The sequence below is a fragment of the Callionymus lyra genome, chromosome 3 (genome assembly GCF_982586985.1).
Source record: "Callionymus lyra chromosome 3, fCalLyr1.hap1.1, whole genome shotgun sequence".
In the NCBI taxonomy this organism is placed as follows: Eukaryota; Metazoa; Chordata; class Actinopteri; order Syngnathiformes; family Callionymidae; genus Callionymus; species Callionymus lyra.
Window position 1 is genome coordinate 18,436,813 of NC_141820.1, and position 18,888 is coordinate 18,455,700.

At 39.4% G+C, this 18,888-nt stretch overlaps 1 protein-coding gene across 1 annotated transcript in view; it reads left to right on the forward strand.

Moving 5' to 3' along the window:
• The first annotated feature begins 12,036 nt into the window (after window positions 1-12,036).
• The window catches only part of ntf3 (neurotrophin 3), a 38,677-nt gene continuing 31,825 nt past the window's right edge, over window positions 12,037-18,888 (forward strand). The window contains exon 1 of the mRNA XM_087785781.1: window positions 12,037-12,167. Within this exon, the coding sequence (XP_087641907.1) occupies window positions 12,150-12,167 (18 nt within the window). The 5' untranslated portion in view covers window positions 12,037-12,149. The remainder of the gene's footprint in view (window positions 12,168-18,888) is intronic.

The following is an 18,888-nucleotide window of genomic DNA, read 5'->3' on the forward strand; positions in this document are numbered from 1 at the left end:
TTCATCATCTCGTTTTTCTGTTTGCAAGAAATGTATGAGAACTGTAAGGAGAATGACATTATTTCAAGTGCTCAACAAGTACATTTTAGACTTAAACCCCAGGTTATTGTTGTAACCGTGGTTCTACGACTGTGTGTTACGGCCTCTGAAGGCTGTCACTATGGATTACCTCCAGAGGTCCTGCCTTGTGACAGGTCGTTGAACTCACCACATCCATAAGGTTGTTGCCAGCAACCACAGGGTGGAAGACCAGGATGCAAATCTCTTGAGACTTAGGTCACCAGAGCCGTAGACGCTGACACCTCAGTTAGAATGAACCCCAAAAAAACCAACTGGTGACCTTGTATATATAGCCAATAGGAGAGTCGTTTGTGCGGACAATGGTCTCCCCATGTGACCCACACCAAAAACACCAGCCATCCGACCCACCCTTCAGAGAAGCAGGCGAGCGCTTGCATGACTTGGACGACTTGTCCTGCAGGACCTGCTGTAACGGTTCGAAACAAGACGAGGATTCAGGGATGAGAAATTGAAATGACCCAGAATTACCTGGAAAGATCAAACCATCGATCTTTAACTGATGATCAATGTTTCTTTTAACGCTCCTGAAAATGTCATCATAGAAATCAAACGCAGATGAACTACCAATGTACTGACCTCAGCATCTTTAATTTTATCCAACGATCTCTAAACTATTCTCTTGATGTTGCTCTTCCAGCTCCGAGCAAACCTGTCTGGGTCGAGTTTCAAAGAAGTCTCCGCGAACATCACACTTATCATCGCATCTGTGTGTAGTTTAGAGAGCTGGACGAGATGTCTACAGCAATTTATCTGAGTCGTTTCATAGTCTCTGACACAGAAATAAAACATTCCTCCTCAATACTTTTCTTCTAATATTATATATATTTAATATTTTGAAACAAAAAGTTTTACCCAACATTGTTTTATGGCATTTATTCTTCCTGTTGTTGGTGTGATCCCTTTTTTGGCATTTGAAAAAAAAAACAACCTTAAGCAGCCAGCAGGTGGCAGTAGAGCTCCGTGACTCTCCTTCTCGACACATAGCGGCGGCGGCTGGTCAGCTGCCATCTGCACCACAAGACATCACCAGAATTGATTTGACTTTCCAGAAGATCTAGATTTCCAATCAAAGTGGAAGCGTCGGCAGAAAACCGCCTTGATGTGAGCGGCGGTCGAAGAGAGCCCTCGCTGTTCTTAAACATTTACCATTTGTTTCTGTTTTATTTCTTTGGGCTATTTATGAAGGCTGTAGTGACACAGCTGGAATGCTTGCGGTTGAATTACTTATTTGTCTGCACAAGTATTTTGCCTGCAATCTTTCACAGGAGACTCTTCGACTCAATAAAAATAAGACGCCGTTTGCTACAGTTTTCATCTGAGCTTTAGTGGATAAGTTATAATTTTTGATTTAGTTAATTATATTACTTACACAAAAATGTTTGACATGGATATTATTTTGAGAAAACAAGAAATCCAAGTTATTTAAAGATACGCCTAACCCTTGTGTTATCTCTAGGTCAAAGTGACCGGGAGGCCCCTTAGAAAAAGTGTTTGAGGTATCCCTTGTGTTGCCTTTTTTCAGGCCTCTGGGTCACCTAGACCCAGATATGACACCAGGGTTAAAAACTTTAGAAAATAAATTCAGTATTTTAGTTTACTGGTGTTACAGGAGAGCACAGTAAAGTGGTTCTAAATATCCGAACAGGCAACAAATTCCCTCGATCGAAGTACTTTCCTTCTTAATAAATGATATTTTTGACGCTCTCACGCGATTATCGGGAAGCTTTTCTTATCTCCGTAGAACAACTAGATCTGATCAACAACCCATACCAGGATTGGATCGGTACATTCTTACTAAAAACCTATTGAACATACTACTTGTTGTTACGCTGCTTAATGACAAGCCATGTTTTATTAATGGGCTGAGATCAAGAGAGGTGAAGAAGAGAATGCAGGCAGGGTGGTGTGGATGAAGAACGACCGACGGCGGTTACCTGTGATTGAGCAGGAACGTCATAAACAAGGCTTTATAGTGGAGTCATGGTGCAGATAAGGCATTTTATATTCTGAATAAAATGGTCGGCTTTTTTTCTCTTAAGTGAGATACAACGTCTCAGGAATCTTAAACAGAAAGAAAGGCTTGTATTAGTCTAAAAAAAAATACTTTCTCAGTAACCTGTGCCATGTCCTTTCGCAAGAAATGATCAATGTTGTGTCTCCATTTGTGTTCCACAACTACGTTTCCGCTGTGTTGAGGTTGAGTTGAGGTCGTGTTTTTTTGTGTTGTTTCTGAGTGGGCGGAATATTTTGCGCAACATGTGTCGAGCAATTCATGCTTGAGATTGTTGTAAATATCGTTTAATAGGAAGTGATTGAATCAGGCCACATCGGAAACATATTTGTTTGTTTTTTTGTGGTAGTCTTTTCTTTTTTTTTTTAGCCTCAAAGTTTCTCTCCAACGCTTACACATGCGTCAGCGCTGATGGAAATATTTGTTAAATATTCATGTTCGTTTTCGGACCGCTACGGAAGGAGTAAAGTCCGATACGAGTCATCGCCGATGACCTCACGCTCACTCACTGCAAAGAACTGAGGTCATTGTGTATTTGTAACAAATAAGTTACTTTCAATATTATTCATTTATTTAACTTTAATTTGAGTTTTTTACTCTTTGATAAAAAAAACAACTGTGACATGAAACTGAGATGATAAATTTGACAAAATACGTTCGTTTTATCCTGGACTTTAATTATTCTGTTTTACTGTTAATTTACTAATATTAACATTGATTTTACTTGTTAGTTTCAAGTGACACTCAAGACAACACTGCTCAACTATCCTGCTAACTGGAAATAAACAACTGTCCGTTTCACTTTCTAACTCAATAAACACAATATAACTTGCACTCCAGCAAACTTTATTAAAAAAAGTTTTTTTCAGTGAAAGTATTAAAAATCTATCAAGCATTTAATTCAATCAAACATGCCTTATTTTACAAAAAAGTGTTTATCTTCGTAGTAGCATTTCAAACTGTTTACTGTCAAAGAAACGTATGTTTTTCCAAGAATACTTGTAAAAATGTATGGTAAAGTATTTGGTTTAACACATTATAAAACGCTAAATGAAATGACCAGTTTCAAGTTGATCTTTGAATAATCTTATTTTTTAGACCAGACTTGAAAAAAGTTATAGTGACATAACATTAGCACCATTGCCAAACACAGCATGTGTTTTTGTTTATAAATCAAGGTAGGTACAAGGTAGGTACAATACACTAATGATGTTGTGGGTCTGCTTGTGTGACCCTTCCGGGTCAAGGTGACCCAGTCGCCCATAAAAACAAATGCCTGAGGTATCCCTTGTGTTGTCTCTGGGTCAAGATGAACGACCTCCCTGGCTTCCATTAATACGTATGCAGTGGTGGAGGTCGTTCACCTTCATCCAGAGACAACACAAGGATACCACAAGCATTTTTTGGGGGCCACCGGGTCACCTTGACCCTGAGATAACACAAGGGGTTAACATGAATTGCCATATAAAAACATCTTACAATATGAACAAATAATTTAACTTAAACAATATTTGAGAGAGGGTTGTATTATAGATATATTTTAATATATCAGCTTTAGCCTCTCATCCCTCTCAGTGAACTCATCCCTGCTTTTAGCAGCTATTATCTTGCAAGTACATGCCTCATAATTTTACTACTTCTGTTGGAATTTTCTCTAACATAGCATTTAGAAGTTCTGAACTGAGAAACTTTCTGAAAAATTCTCTGTTTTAAGACGTCGATTGACTTCGAAAAAAACCTTTTAGAAGTTACAGCCGTTTGGTTAATAAAGTTTTTTTTTGGTTTATTTATTATCTTTGGTTTCCTCCCAACAACTTACGGTATGTTAGTGAACCAGTGCCAGTAAACTCATTTGTTTAGTATAATTAGTGAATTTGTCTGCCAAGTTTTGCCAGAGAGTGCCAGAGAGGATTGAGGGAAGTCAAGTCGTGACACATACCGAACGTCGGAGACAAGTTTCCGACTTATTGTTCGACGTGTTAATGGCGACAGCTAAACCTGCTCACTCAGACGAAATCTGTCGTGTGACGCCAGTGAAAAATGTCACGAGACTTGACCCTTGAGCTATCTCTGGGTCAAGGTGACCCGGTGACCTGAATATAAATGTGTTTGTAGTATCCCTTGTGTTGTCTCTGGGTCAAGGTGAACGACCTCCACCACAGCTTATGCTCAGCTTGACCCAGAAATCACACGTGAGATACCTTTAATCACTTTCTGTTTTTTCGGGGCTACTGGGTCACCTTGACCCGGAGACGGTCCAAGGGTCGAGGGCTGTGTTGAAAGATGATGCTCAAAGCTCAGGATAGAAATGTTGTTTTAACAAAACAAACGTTCCAACTCTCAATGTTCTCACGTCCATATTTATAGACTAGTTGTAAAATTTTAGGGCTTTCATGACGTCGCCCTGCAGCGAGTACCCGAGCGACCCGGTTTCGACACATCGAGCTGTCGTCACCCACTCATTAGCCGTCCTGTTAATGAGCCTGTTTTAACACGTGACCCGCGAAAGTGTTTCCTTTCAAGTCGCAACTCATCAGAGACGCCGAGTCATTTGTCAACATTCGCGAGATTCCTCCTGAAGCGAGTAATTACAGCATAACTGAGGAGGAATGAAGACGACGATCAACACCTGTGCGGATGAGCAGGTGTGTTGTTGTGTGACGACGACACAGATCCAAACAAGGAATCAGAATCAGAATCAGAAAACCTTTATTAGTCCCGCGAGGGGAAATTCGGTTTAACAACAGCAAGAGAAATAAAAACACCCAGAAATAAAAACGAGAAAGAACCCATAAAATGCATATTATAAATGCAATCAGTGGACACAGACCTCTGCCAAGCAGCTCACCCATTATTTATCATAATTTATCGTTTTATTTCCCATTCGTAGCAATGGATTTGATGGAGCAGCAGTTCTGTTCCAGAACTCACCTGCACAACACACATGTCTCTCAGCGTCATGTTCCCCCTCAGGTTTTTAATGAACTGTTGTTGATCATTGATTCCATCATGAGGCTGTCAAAAACGTTCTAAAATGATTCCAGTCGTGACCTGCAGAGCATTTGATTCATCTTTTAAAAACAAATTCCATTGAAGGGGGGAGAAAAAGGCACACAGACCAATTAAAACGACTTGAGATCTGTTGAGTTTTTACGCCTCAGGTCCTGTATTTTGATGAGTTTTCTCTTCCTTATTTGAGTAAAAGTTTTGATCAGTTTGCTACTGATGACAGTTTAGTTACCGAAAAGAAAAGAAAAATGATTGTAATTCATCGATCACAGGTGGATACTGTCCTTGAGGGAAGGTTGTAGGTTCACTTCCAGCTGATTTCACACTTCAAACATAATACTGTAGTAAGTATTGAGTATGTTTCAAGTGTAATGGAGAATACTACACTCGCTGCAGACTTTTTGTGGAGTAAATTACAAAATTCGCTTCTGAAGTTTTTTTTTCTTTATATGGGAGACGGATTTCCTGATGTGTTGATAGAGCTGTGAAAACATCTGAGATTCAAAGTCGTCATAATCTCTTCCAATTTGAAAACAAATCTTGATTCTGGCACCAACTCCTCACTTTTCCTTTTTTTACCGAGCGTGTCGTGACGTGCCTGGATTCCAAGTGTGGAAAGTGAAACCTGAGGACACCCTCGGGAGCAAACTAGATCAACCGCAACATCCCCGAAATTACAAGACGTGGAACTCACTTGTTTGGACAGAGCGATGCTGGAGCTCTGGTGTTTGAACAGGGTTATTACACGCTTATTTGTACGTCTGTATTAGCGTGTAATCGAGCCGGGGTCGGACTAATTGATGGAACATCGTCGGCGTCACGCTCTCCTCGACCCGCCCGTGTGGCTCGCCGGCCCGTGTCACATTAAACTCTGGTGTGGACACAAACACACCGATTAAAAAACAGTTGGAGGCGAACAAAGAATAATTATTAAAATGCCCGGCGGAGCAGAACAAACACACCTGGCAGGAGAACACAAAAGATCGGGAGAAGCTGAACGATATATTGAAGTACTAGAGGTTGAACTGGTACCATGAATGTATAGGAAATAAGTTTGTTATTACTCAATCTATCTCCTTTTTTTCCAGTTTCTTAGGCTCATTTAGTTTAAAGAAGCGGGTGAATGTGAGTTCTTCTACTAGAGCAGGTCAGAATTCTTAATATTCTTTATGAAATGATTGGTTTAATATAAGTTTTTACTTGTGTTTATTGAATGCAACTTCAGTGACGTGTACTGCTGGCCCATGTTTCAACTGGGACCCATTTCACCGCCGAAAATCAAACCAAAGCATAGGTTGATGTAAAAGTTAAAATTAGAAAAGGGGAGTGACGTCTAGTTTTGGTTTGGCGGTTCGATGGCTCCGGGAGTGTCAGCAAGTGGCGTCAACAACAAGCTATTCGCTTCACCACCTGAGACAACAAAACACTGTTGTTTGCGTGAAGAATGTTTGAAACTCTTCTCATGTGTTTACAAGTTAAATGATTCATAAATATGTTTAGTTAAAGAATTGGAATCTGTTTATTGGTTAATTAATGCCAAATTTGGCAAAACATGATAGTATTTGATAGTAACTGAGAGATTATGTGGGTAAGAACGCTAGTGCAATAATAATTTTAAAAAAAACCCATCAAATTCTAAAAAATCAATCTAATTACAGAAAAAACTTATTCAAATGTATTTTACAACAGACCATAAAAGTATTGAAAACCCCCCCAAAAAAAGCATTCAGAAAGAACAGTTCAGTAAAGTAAATAAAACATTGATTTTTAAAAATAACATTAACTTACTAATCTCTAATTTCTGCAACAATTCTATGGTGTTTGAACATCTTCTCCTTCAGTAAACTCTTCTTGCAACGACAACACATACTGGAAGGAAAATCAACTTAATTTGTGGTACAGTTTTTTGGAACGTTTCCACACACGAGTCATGGTGAAGCCAAAATTTGTGCCACATTCGATGGTACGACAGGGACCTCGGGAAACGTAAACCAATTGTAGTCATTTGAGGGTTTTTTTTTTCAATGCTAGAGAAGTTTTATTTCAGAACAGGAAAGAAAGTGAATATTTCAGCTCTGGGATCGGTATCAGCCGATACTCAAGACCTAGATTTCGGTATCGGGACCGTAAAGGCTGGATCGGTGCCATTCCTACACTGAAGTTCCTTTGCTAAACGTAATGATAGCGATGTACTTTATGACAAACAAATCCTGGGGTGGAAGACAAAATCCCAAACATGCCAATATGACAAGAAACACGTTGACCTTGGCTCAAAGTTGCACATTTCTGGACTCGTCTGTCAAGATGTATATCGTGGAAGCGTATCTTTGGCGTGTGAGAGTGAAAATCGGGGAAAAAAAGAGCAACAATGATGGTGATTATCAGAGCAGAACGCTGCATTATTCATCCAGCTCTCCGGAGAGAAGAAGGATGGAGTGAGAGGAGCCTGAAGAAGAAGAAGAAGAAGAAGAAGTAGGTGAGTTCACGGGAAAACTGGTGGGAAATTCACCAGAAGAGGAATGTGACGCAGACGGATGGAGGACGTGATGACCTTCTTTCTTTTCAAAGCTGTGGTCGGTTCTTCATGTTGCATTTGTATCTGGTGTTCGTTTCGGACGCCGCGTGACGCCTCAGAACTCCATGATCTGTGGTCCGGTGTCCCAGCCTACGGTCGGAACACCATAGACAGGAGCAGGAAATTGGATTTCCAAGGGACACACGTTATACACCGGCAGCGTGGTACGGGAAGAAGTAACCAATATAAATAGGCATTAATATGGAAAACAAATAGGGAAATATTATTCAAAAAATGTCTTTACATTTCCGTCGGTTTGTTAATGAATGGAATGACATTTAAAAAAGTTTATTTTTATGTTGAAAATATCAAGCCGAATTATGAGTGAATAAACGTAATAGCAAAGTAATTATGATTTTAAGTTTTTGATAATGAAATGATTTAAAAAATAATAATACAAATATAAATACAATGTATATATATCATTTTAAATGAAGCCAAAACACATGAAGTGAGTTGTATTTGAAAAAGAAACCGAAACGAGTAAATAATTACGAGCAGGGCTTTTTAAACGGAGCGATAAACCAAAGAACAACCAAAAAGTTCAGTTTTTATAGCTTCACTCTAACTTAATGTGGGCACAGAACAGGAACACGCTATGGTTCATTAAAAAAAAAACTAATTTACCCTAAAAGAATATAAAACTTAAAGACTTCAAATAAAAATAAAAAATAAAAATACAACCTCTTGTGGGACAAAGAATATATTGTGTGTCTGAGTTTGATTCATGTGCTCATCTCTGGTCAGATCATTTCCATCATGGCGGGAATAATAGTTTTTTAACCAGTTTCTTACTCTATTTCACGGGTTGGACAAAATAGGAATGTGTTGGTTTTGTTAATGACGGTGTGTTTAAAGGAGAAGATTGTCAGGTGTGTTGTTAGGATCAATAACTTCTTTTCACTTTCGCTCATGTACCTTTAACTTCTTCTACTTCTATGTTAACATTTGTTTTGCTTCTGCAACTTTATTGAACAAACGGTGTAAGAAAACACAGTTTTACACAGAGTCGATGTCTGCTGATAATTTTTTAGTTCATCTTCTCAAAAGAATCTTTGCCTAAAATGTTTCCACCCCTTTGGGTTGGAACTGAGAAACGAGGGTGAAATTGTTTTGAAAGTTACCGGGATCCAAAATGAATCGAGTACACACTGTGTTTTTATATAAAATCATGACAATCTCACATGTCCTCGTCCCCTGCAGCCATGTTCTTGCTGATACAAACACGCTGTTTCTTTAATTTATACTTTAAGATAGTAGTTAACATCCCCACTCTGCTGCACACGATAGATAGAAACGGTTGCGATACATTTTTTTTTTACTAACTTAAATGTAAAGGATATTTTTAACTGGATAATGTACTTGCTAGCTTAGCTAGTTGCTAAAAATGCTTCCAACAGTAATTCTGTGGTAAAATTTACCGCCTTGTAACACTGTGTCCTAAATCAGGCACTTCTCCGAGTGCACTGGTTTATAGTACACATTAAGATAGTGAGTGTACTTGGCCAGTACTCGACAGGGTAGTACTGTCTCCAATCAAACACTGTCGCTACACACTTGACCTGAAATGACTTGACAGCTACTTCTTCTAATACTTTTTAACGCTGATCGCAACCAAAACACTATTACTGACACTTGACAGTACTTTAATAAGTACTTTTATTTATATTTTAATGATAATTAAAAAATAAAACATGTATTTGTTCATGTATATTTGTTATCAGTTGTGACTCACATGAGTGTTCATAAAATAAATAAAAGTTAATATTTTTATTTGAGTTTCGTCTTTAAAAAAAAGTAAATTCTTTTAAGTAGATGTCGGACTCTATTGTACTCATCAGTGTGTGTCTGTTGGTACAAAACTCTTGTTTCATTGAAATATTCACATGATACCTGAAAAAAAATGGGATTTCTTAAATCTGGATAAACAACTGCCTCGTGAATTGGGTAAATCAACCATTATTAAACGATTCAAATACCATTTTTAATGTCGCCTTTAGAACTCGTTATGACAGTAAAACTTTTAATGCTCTGTTTTAAATCTTGTCAAGGTTTGTCATGGGTTGGTGTAAATGAAAAATATTATATAAAAAGATCATATTAATAGATTTATGTCTTATTTTTTATAATAGTCATGATGTTTCTTACATCATGTGAACATCTTTTACCGGATTATTTATTTTGAATGTGAGATGGAAATGACAAAATATCATCCACATTATTTTAATTACAAGCAATCCCTCTTTCTTCCCTCCCTCCATCTTTCCTCTCCTCCGTCATCCCGGCTCTTCTGCCGTGTACAACTCTTTGCTCTTTACATATTTGATGATCCACCACCGTCCAGGATAATCGTTACTCACTTCCACGTCATGTGGTTCGGCCCCAGGGAGCCGCCAGAGACGAGCGTTGCCGTTGCTCACATTAAAAATGTAAAACATCCTTTACAGCGATGACGCCGAAGAAATAAGTGAAGGAAGGGAAGTGAGTGTTCGTGTGACTGATGCTTCGTCATGGATGAGGCGTTTTCTGAGGACGTTTTATTGTGAAAGACATCAGACGTCCTGGATTAAGAGAAGGGTAGTTGGTGTTTGCAGTACATTGTTTTACCACTTCCTTAACTTCAAAGATATATGAAAAATATATAAATATATATACAAAGTAAGAAGCTGTTTTCAGAAGCCTTTCAATAAGCTTTTATTTTGAAAGTTTTTTTTTGATGCCGAACAGTGTAGTCCATCCAGAAACAGGCGATCAAACATTGTAATGTTCATTTATAACTGTGTAGAAGTTGCTAATGCTACGCTAAGAAGGCAATACTCACTGGTTAAAAATGACACGTGTTACGCCAATTCAATTCAATTTTATTTGACGTGTAATAATAACAAAGTTAGCAAGAACTGCATTCCAAACTATATTTAATATAAAAATATTGTGAACCGACAAATTATTTTTACATATTGGACATTTGGCCTGTTGGGACTCACGGGAATGTTTCCTGAGCTCCCTGTAGTATTGTCAGATGTGGGAAAAACCAAAGTTTGTGGGATTGTGGGGAGTACGTCCAAGAAAGTACGGAATTAAAAACAATATTTGCATGAAGATGAAATCGATGCTTCATGGTACTACAGTTTGTTAAAAGATGTCTACATACATTGGAAGTTGAAAAATAGTTTCACTTTAGCTTTTACTGAACGAAATATAACGCTGTGCTCACTTCCTGCCTGATTTTATTCTGTAGCTACTTCCTCAACTTTTACAGTCCCTTAAATTCTCAATTTCAAACGCTATTTATTCCTCACTGTCTTAAAAAAACAACCATAATACTTATAAAATATAATGTTTTTAAATTATTTCATTATTAAAATAAAGTTAATTACTCACTTTTAAGTTTTTTTAAAAGCAAAATTGTTTTTTTTCAAATTATCCACAGCAAATTCAGCAATTTTTCATCAAAAATAATCAAAATAAAATAATAACAAAGAGAAATAAAGAGAAAGAACAAGATGATACAATCTAAGTCTAAAGTGTTTGCTCTTATTGGTGGTGGATATGATCGAAATAACTTTTTTTTATTCTAACTTTCTTTAACTGCAATGAAAATTGAAGGACATTTTGAACGTAATGATAGCTGAGCTAGTGGCTAACATAACGTTATTTCTGAGGTGTAACTACCTACCCTGTAACACGTTGTATATTTTTGAATATTAGAAAGTAAATTCTGCAAATTTACAATGAAATAAATAAATACATTGTTTCTAAGATATTTTTTAAGACAGGAAATAATTCAATATGAAATAAAAATGACTCCTCAAATGGTGGGAATCGTGTTTGTTACAGGCTGGCTATGAGAAATGACACTTTATTAATGTATAGATTGTATTCATAGATTTGTCTGACGTGTAAAATGTTTGTTCAAGGTCACAAGATTCTTTCAAAAAGGACTTTTTTTTTAATATAAAATGTCCATTGCATGTAAAAAGACCTGAAACTTTTACTCTCATTTAAGTTTTCTCTGGACCTCCTGCTTGTCCCGGAGAGTCACGCCTGATCCTTGACTCTCACCCCCTCGTCCCTGAAAACCAAAACTCTCCTCCGTCTGCGGGTCATCAGTCGCTCCCGAGTATCGCAGTGGAACGTTCCCCATGAGAGCCTAATTCTCTGTCCTAATTCAGCAGACAGTGGCCGGCGCTCGCAAGGTCTCGGCGGCCGCACGAAGCCGGCAGCCATCTGTCCTGCCGGCCCAGAGAGAGCATATAGATTATGGTGATGAGGGAGGGAGGGCGAGCGAGGGAGAGGGAGAAGGAGGGAGGACGAGAGCATTATGCACACCCTGATCCTCTCCTCACTCAACCAGTGTGGCTCACGGAGAGGCGGCCGCCTCAGTGACTGGAGAAGTTTTTTATCCTGAAAGGATTCTGTCTAGAAATTAATCACCTTCATGTCGACTCTGTTGGATACTAACCGGCCGATGCTATGGTTACCTTTATTACGGTAGGAGACACTTTTTTTTTTTCTCACCTGATTGCTGAGAACTTTTGCAGAGAGAGAGAGAGAGAGAGAGAGAGCGGCTGTGAAAGTTGTCGAACTACACTTTGTGTGCGTTTTGAAGAATTCGCCTCTTGTATAACAGAGGCTGGGTGAGGAGTTCAGCAGCTCTGAAGGCTTGGCAGGTATTTAAAGGTAGATCCGTCCCACGACTCACTCCAGGTTGTCGACGAGGGTTGGGTTCTTCTTTTTTTTTTTCTTCTCTTCTCGCCTCTGATTGCGACCTGTGAGCTCTGGATGTGTGCGATGTGTCGGCCTCGCTCAGCAGGATAGCAAACCAATTGTCCTCCCGATAATGCCGATAACATCAACCCCTCAACAACAACTCCGTCCACCACAGATCTCCAAAAGAATCTGGTGCGACGGCTTCTTCTCAAAAGCCTCACTTCATGACATGATAAGCGGTGTAGTGTTCGTTTGACGAGCGGCCCTGAGGAGGAGAAAACTCCCTCTGGTCTCACCCGTAAACAAAGACACAAATTGTTGTGTTTGCCTTTTTTTTTCTCGTGAAGCCGAGCGCATTGTGTCGGGTGAGAGATGGTCTGGTTGCACCTCATGACTTGTCACTCAAGTGGATTTAAAACTTCTTCTGATGTGCACCACGACCACGACCTGTTCTTAAACTGCATCACAAGTTTATCACCGTCTCTTTGAAGGAGAACTTTACAATCTTAAACCAGCAGGTCGTACTCTAATAAAATGTTTACCATTGAGACCTGTCAGTCGTCTCCATGGAGACCTGACTAACAAGAGTTTTGTTTGTGATAATGAAGTTATCATCATCTACTTGTCACTGAACTTTTTTTTATATTCTGGGTTGTTACGTTGTGTCTTTTTAGCATCTTCGATATTAAACTAAACCATCCATGAACTTCAGGATTAGATAAATCCAACATAGAAAGAAACTTTGATCGTAACTTCTTTGAACTTCTCTGATTTTTAAAATCGAATGAACTCGCTTTATTACTTTTACTCTGTGTTCTGCCAACACAGGATTACTCCAATGAAATCCAGAAAGTCTTTCTGACGGATTTTTCTGGACTGTCGTGGCTTCCTCTCTCCAGTGTGTGGATCATGAACTCCAACACTGAGACCTTCATCTCGCTTGAGAAACTCACACTTGTTTTCCTGTCTTGGCCTCGTGATGGTGATGGAACCGCATCGTTCTTCAGAGTTCTTTCTTTAAAACTCACCTCAGACTAGAACTTGAATTAAAAATGGGAAAAAAAACCCCTCTATTTCCTAGTTTACCTTTGGATTATTACTTTGTTTGAAATTCTTCTCGTTCTTGGTTTTGGTGAAAGTGTCGCCTGAACGACCTCTAATGTGATTGACATTGACAGAACAGTTTCATTGGGATCCCATCTTCAGGGAACTCTTGAGCCTGGATTCTTTCTGTGTGGATTCTTTGTTCTTGCATGGATTTCTTCGGGGACTCCGGTTTCCTCTCGCCCCGAGTAGCTGGGATAGGCGTGGATCCCATCCCAGGATAAAATGGATTTGGAAGCTTCACATGATTTCAGTCAAAAAAGTTCGAAAATATATAACTTTATTTAATTTACCATGTCATTAGTGAGTTGTCAACACATTGTTATTACAGTCAGAAGTTCAACATTACTTATAATTATGTAATTGTTAGCATTACTGAAGCAAACTTACATTCAGATGTTTTCTCTTGATTGATGGCTTGACTGGTTCCATTTATTATCTTCAGATTCATTAAGTTACTGTTGAAACAAAAACAGACGAGCAGAAGTCATCAAAATTTATTGTTGACACAAAATCCAATCTCAGAATGTTTTCTGGAAATCCTTCGAATCACAAAAAAAAAAGATTTTCGCAATATTGACGCAGTCAAACGTCAAGAATGAATGAATTTATTGAGTTTTCAATCTTCATTAATTAACCCCGGAAACAAGTCTTTAGTTTTGGACACATTTAAATGTCTCAAAATTGATGTCATAACGTGATTTATCGAAGCGTTTCTCAATGTTTTCGTCTGTTCTAAGAATGAAACGTGTTTATCGTCAGTTTTGTTGTGAAACCGTAAAAACTTCTGAAAGATATATAGTCCATAACTCAAGTGTTTCCACTGTGCTATTTATACATTTGACCTTTTTAATGTCCTCCGAGGATTTTTAGGTCAAACTAGTTTGTCGCCTGCGTCGTCTCAGCAGCTCCATGCTTGTGTTTGACGGCGCACACTAGCAGGCCCGCGGTGCATGTTTGTGTGAGTCCACGTGTGTGTGTGTGTGTGTGTGTGTGTGTGTGTGTGTGTGTGTGTGTGTGTGTGTGTGTGTCGTGGCCGCTGCAACAGCTGTTGAACCGGAGGACTTGATGTTGGAGTCAGCGGGACAGGAAGTGGGACGTCAAGAGCGGAGGAAGACCACCCGGTTCACTCCTGTGCTGCGAGCGGGAGCCGACGGCATCTGCAACAATTCAGCGTGACCGCATGGATTTAGTGCCTCGCAGCAGGAAAGTGAGGAGCGAGGGGTGTTAAGTGAGCTCCAGGCAGGAGAGCAGAACTCACCGTAAATGGCTGCCAGGTGAAAACAGTAAACATAAGTCCGGAGGAATGTTGCGCTACGACGTCCCGCTTTGGCACGGCATTCCGTGACTTGTTTTTTTGCTCCGGACTCCTGCCTTCGACACCCAACACCTCGTCCCGATTTTTTTCCCTTTATCTTTCCCGAGCGTCTTGCGGGACTTGTTTGGCAACATGAGAAGCACAGAGTTCATCTTGGTGTCGTCTGGAGACGCTGACGTCGCTGCGAGGAACACAGTTTATCAACAATATCTGCACGAGCTTCGTTTGAGTCGCAGCAGCATCACTGAGAAACACAAACCTTCTCCTCGCGCACAAGCTTGGATTGTTCAGTCAGAATTCTTACTTAAAGTGAGAGTTCACACAAAATTCAAACTTCACTCATTTTCTACTCACTCTCATGTTGACTAAGGGTTGGGATTATTTTCAGAGTAATCTGTTCCTTTTTAGAGTTATAGCCAGAAATGTTTGTTTATTTTAATGTAGCGACTGAAGCTCAGTTGTTTTCGTCTTTGTCCGAAAAAACACTTAAAAACCTCCAAATACCTCCGTGTTGCTCGTCTTTAACTTCCCTCTACATCCATGAGAGGAATTGTTTCGGAAAAATTTAAACAAATCTATTGTTTCTGTGAACGTGTTTCTCATTGTAACACATTGCAAGTGATCTAAAGTGAAGGCGTAGCTGCTTCCGCTAGAAACTATTTTAAAAATACAGACTTGTTTAAGTTTTTCGGAACAATTCCTCATGTCATGGCTTGAACAGAAGATGGAAGTTACAGACGAGCAGTACGGAGGTATTTGAATGATTTTAAGTGTCTTTTGGACAAAGATGAAGACAAATACAACTGAGCTCCAGTCGCTACAGTAAAATGAAAAAAACATTTCGGTCTATAACTCTAAAAAGAAACAGATTACTCTGAAAATAATCCCAACCCTTAGTTGACATCAGGGTGAGTAGAAAATAAGTGAAGTTTGAATTCTGGGTGAACTATCACTTTAAGCGTAATCACGGATTTTATTTTCAAAATAAAAGCTATCGCCTAAAAAATAAATGTAGGCAGTTGGAGCCTGTTACCACGTATGGATGATCTTTAAAACCTCCACGTTCAATGTATCCACATACATAACATATGTAGAATGGATATCATTTTGGATTTATTCAAAACTGGTGCTTGATGAATGAAGACCAATGATTGTCAGAATTCATACATTGTGTGTGTGTGTGTGTGTGTGTGTGTGTGTGTGTGTGTGTGTGTGTGTGTGTGTGTGTGTGTGTGTGTGTGTGTGTGTGTGTGTGTGTGTGTGTGTGTGTGTGTGTGTGTGTGACGCATGCACGAGGGCCCTCGCAGGTGAGTTGAGGTGCAGAGAGAGAAAGACGGTGATGCTGAGAATCATTGACTCAGGTGTGATGTTATTTGATTTTAAATGTATTTAAGGTAAAGATTTTCTTTAAGAGAAAAAGCTGTAACTAGAGTAGAGTTTATGTCAGAACTGGTGCCATGACGGTAAATATAATATATACAAATATATGAATATATATCCCTAGCATAGCTATCATGGTGATGAGAGTATTAAGACTGGAACATGTCATATATAAATATACAGTAAATGATGTGAACATCCCTTTCTACGACTTCATCTTCAATATTTACTATTTCCACACTGTTCTCCCAGTGACCTTCTATGGGGGCAAACCAAGGTGTTGCCCCTGGCAACCAGGAGACCTAGTCCCGGACCATCCTGGGTCTTCTCCGGGGTCTCCTCCGCAGTTGAGGCATCCAGGAGACATCCTGAGAACATCAGTATCTTGGTGCTCCTGGTGTAGACGCGGCTCTGCTCTGAGTGTCTCTGGAACGACTGAGCTCTTGACGTCATTTCTCGTAACATTCCTCTCGCGTATCATTTTGGTGGCTTGTTGTCGGAGTACACAGAGTAGACCACAGACCACGGCTGTGAGAGGGATCCTCGTGGTTCACTTACGTGTGTTGTTGGTGTGACTGTAGTCGGTCGTAACAACACAGTTGTGCGGTAACGCCTGTTCGGTAACGGTTGTGTGACGGCGGACTTTCCATTGTGAGTTAAAGGGTTTAGGCGGGTAAACAGATTACTTGTTGTTAGGTAAGTAATCCCAGCGCTCATTAAAAGATTGCCCGTGATCTTAATCTCATTCTCTTGCAAAACAACAGCATCTTTTTGGAAGCGACAAACAACTGATGGAGATGAGAGTGTGTGTCGGTCCGGCAGGAACAACACAACATGTGACGCCTGGACACGATCTGATGTCCTTCAGTTCAGTTTAACTCTGGTTATCTGCACTAAACTAAATGAGGAAGACTGTGAGAAAAAACTACCGAAACACTCGTCACTGATTTTCTGATAATAAAGAGGTTCCTGTGAGTCGCGACCATGATGAAGGAGTGTGTTCTGTCGCTCCTCAGGCCAGTGCACTCAGAGAAATAAGACCTTTATTATCTTCTCAGTCACGACTGAACAGGATGGAATTAGTTCTAGGGATCATAGAAATCATTTAAAAACCTTCAATACACTGAGTTAAATGTTTCAGTGAGAGAATCATCAGACGTGTGTGTGTGTGTGTGTGTGTTTGTGTGTGTGTGTGTGTGTGTGTGTGTATAATTGTCAGATGTCATCACAGCCCTCACTCGTGTGTTACAGGTGCACTTCAACCTTGTCTATATGATAATAAAGAACATTATTACTTCAAATATATCTGTAATGTTGTGATACTATAACATAAACACAAGCTCACGAAAAGTTAAATGTAAGAAATTGTATTTAAAAGGATGAAAACTTTCCTTCAAAGTGCTGTGAATTTGACAATATGTCAATGTTTCTTTGTAGGTATTAATATTCACAATAAATATATAGTTTCTCTACAGTGTTAGTCAGATTTTCCCTGGAAATTGTTGTTTTTTAAAACACATTTCTTACCGAAAAATCTTTATTTACGTCCACCTTGCAGTTTTCGATGCTACAAAAAGACACTTTGAATTAGTTGCAGCAGACTTTACAAGAGCCAGGGTCTCAAGTGGTCCAGCTGTCTCACAATTTGATTCATTTTCTACTTTTATTCAATAGATAGTTCTTTAAGCTTAGTGCACCGTCACACAATAAAAAAAGTTGTTTTCCGATGTAATGAAAAGTGAAGGACATTTTAAACTGAATGCTACACTTGCTAGCTTAGCTAGTTGCTAACAGTTGCTAATGTTATCTGGTAAAATTGACCACCCTGTAACATTTTGAATGTGTGTATATTCTGATAATCACGTAAATCTACAATAAGAAAAAAACACAAATCAACAAATTCTATTGTCACATTGACACATTGTTGACAGGTAATTATTTGACAGACATTTACTACTATTATTATTACGAATTATGTTTTAAAAGAGGTCAATATTGTCGTACAGGTGGATGAATCTGCTGAATAATGGCACCTGCTCAGAGTCGAAAGCTCACATTAATAGAGATTGATCGAAGGAGAACAGAGAACGACTCACACTGTAACCGAATATTGAAAGCAGAAGGAAAGAGCGAAAGGAAAAAGGGATTAATACAGATACTCTGTCAGCACTTGAAACAATCACTTCACGAGCATGAAAAGGAAGGATCGTCGCTGCCATCTCAAACACTCAGCAGCCTGTCGTGAAAGTCAAGTGCAGTTCAAGAACCAACCAATAGATTTCGTCAATACAGTCGCTCGCCGCCGTAGTTCGGATAAAACCTTTCATCTCCAGTGTCCTGGTGACAAGAATGTTTCTCCGTAAACAAATCTTCTCGTTTCCTCTCATTCCTATATGATCGTCTGAACCACCAACGTTTACAGATCGAGCGCCGTGTTTATACGCAGCACATTCTTGGCTAGTTTGAACAAAACACAAGAATCTGGACTCGGCCCAGACCTCCTCGTCTGAGCCATAAAACGGAACCACAGCGTGTTCACATATGTTCCGAATGTATGGATCTCTGCGGGAGGGGGGTTGCGGTCGTCCTCCAACTGTTTCTGTTTGTTTTACTTCTGGAAGATCCTCGTAGGACGTTCCGATTAAGATCATGTGACGTGAAGGTGCTTCCTAGAAGTCTTATGACACCTCACGCCTCCCC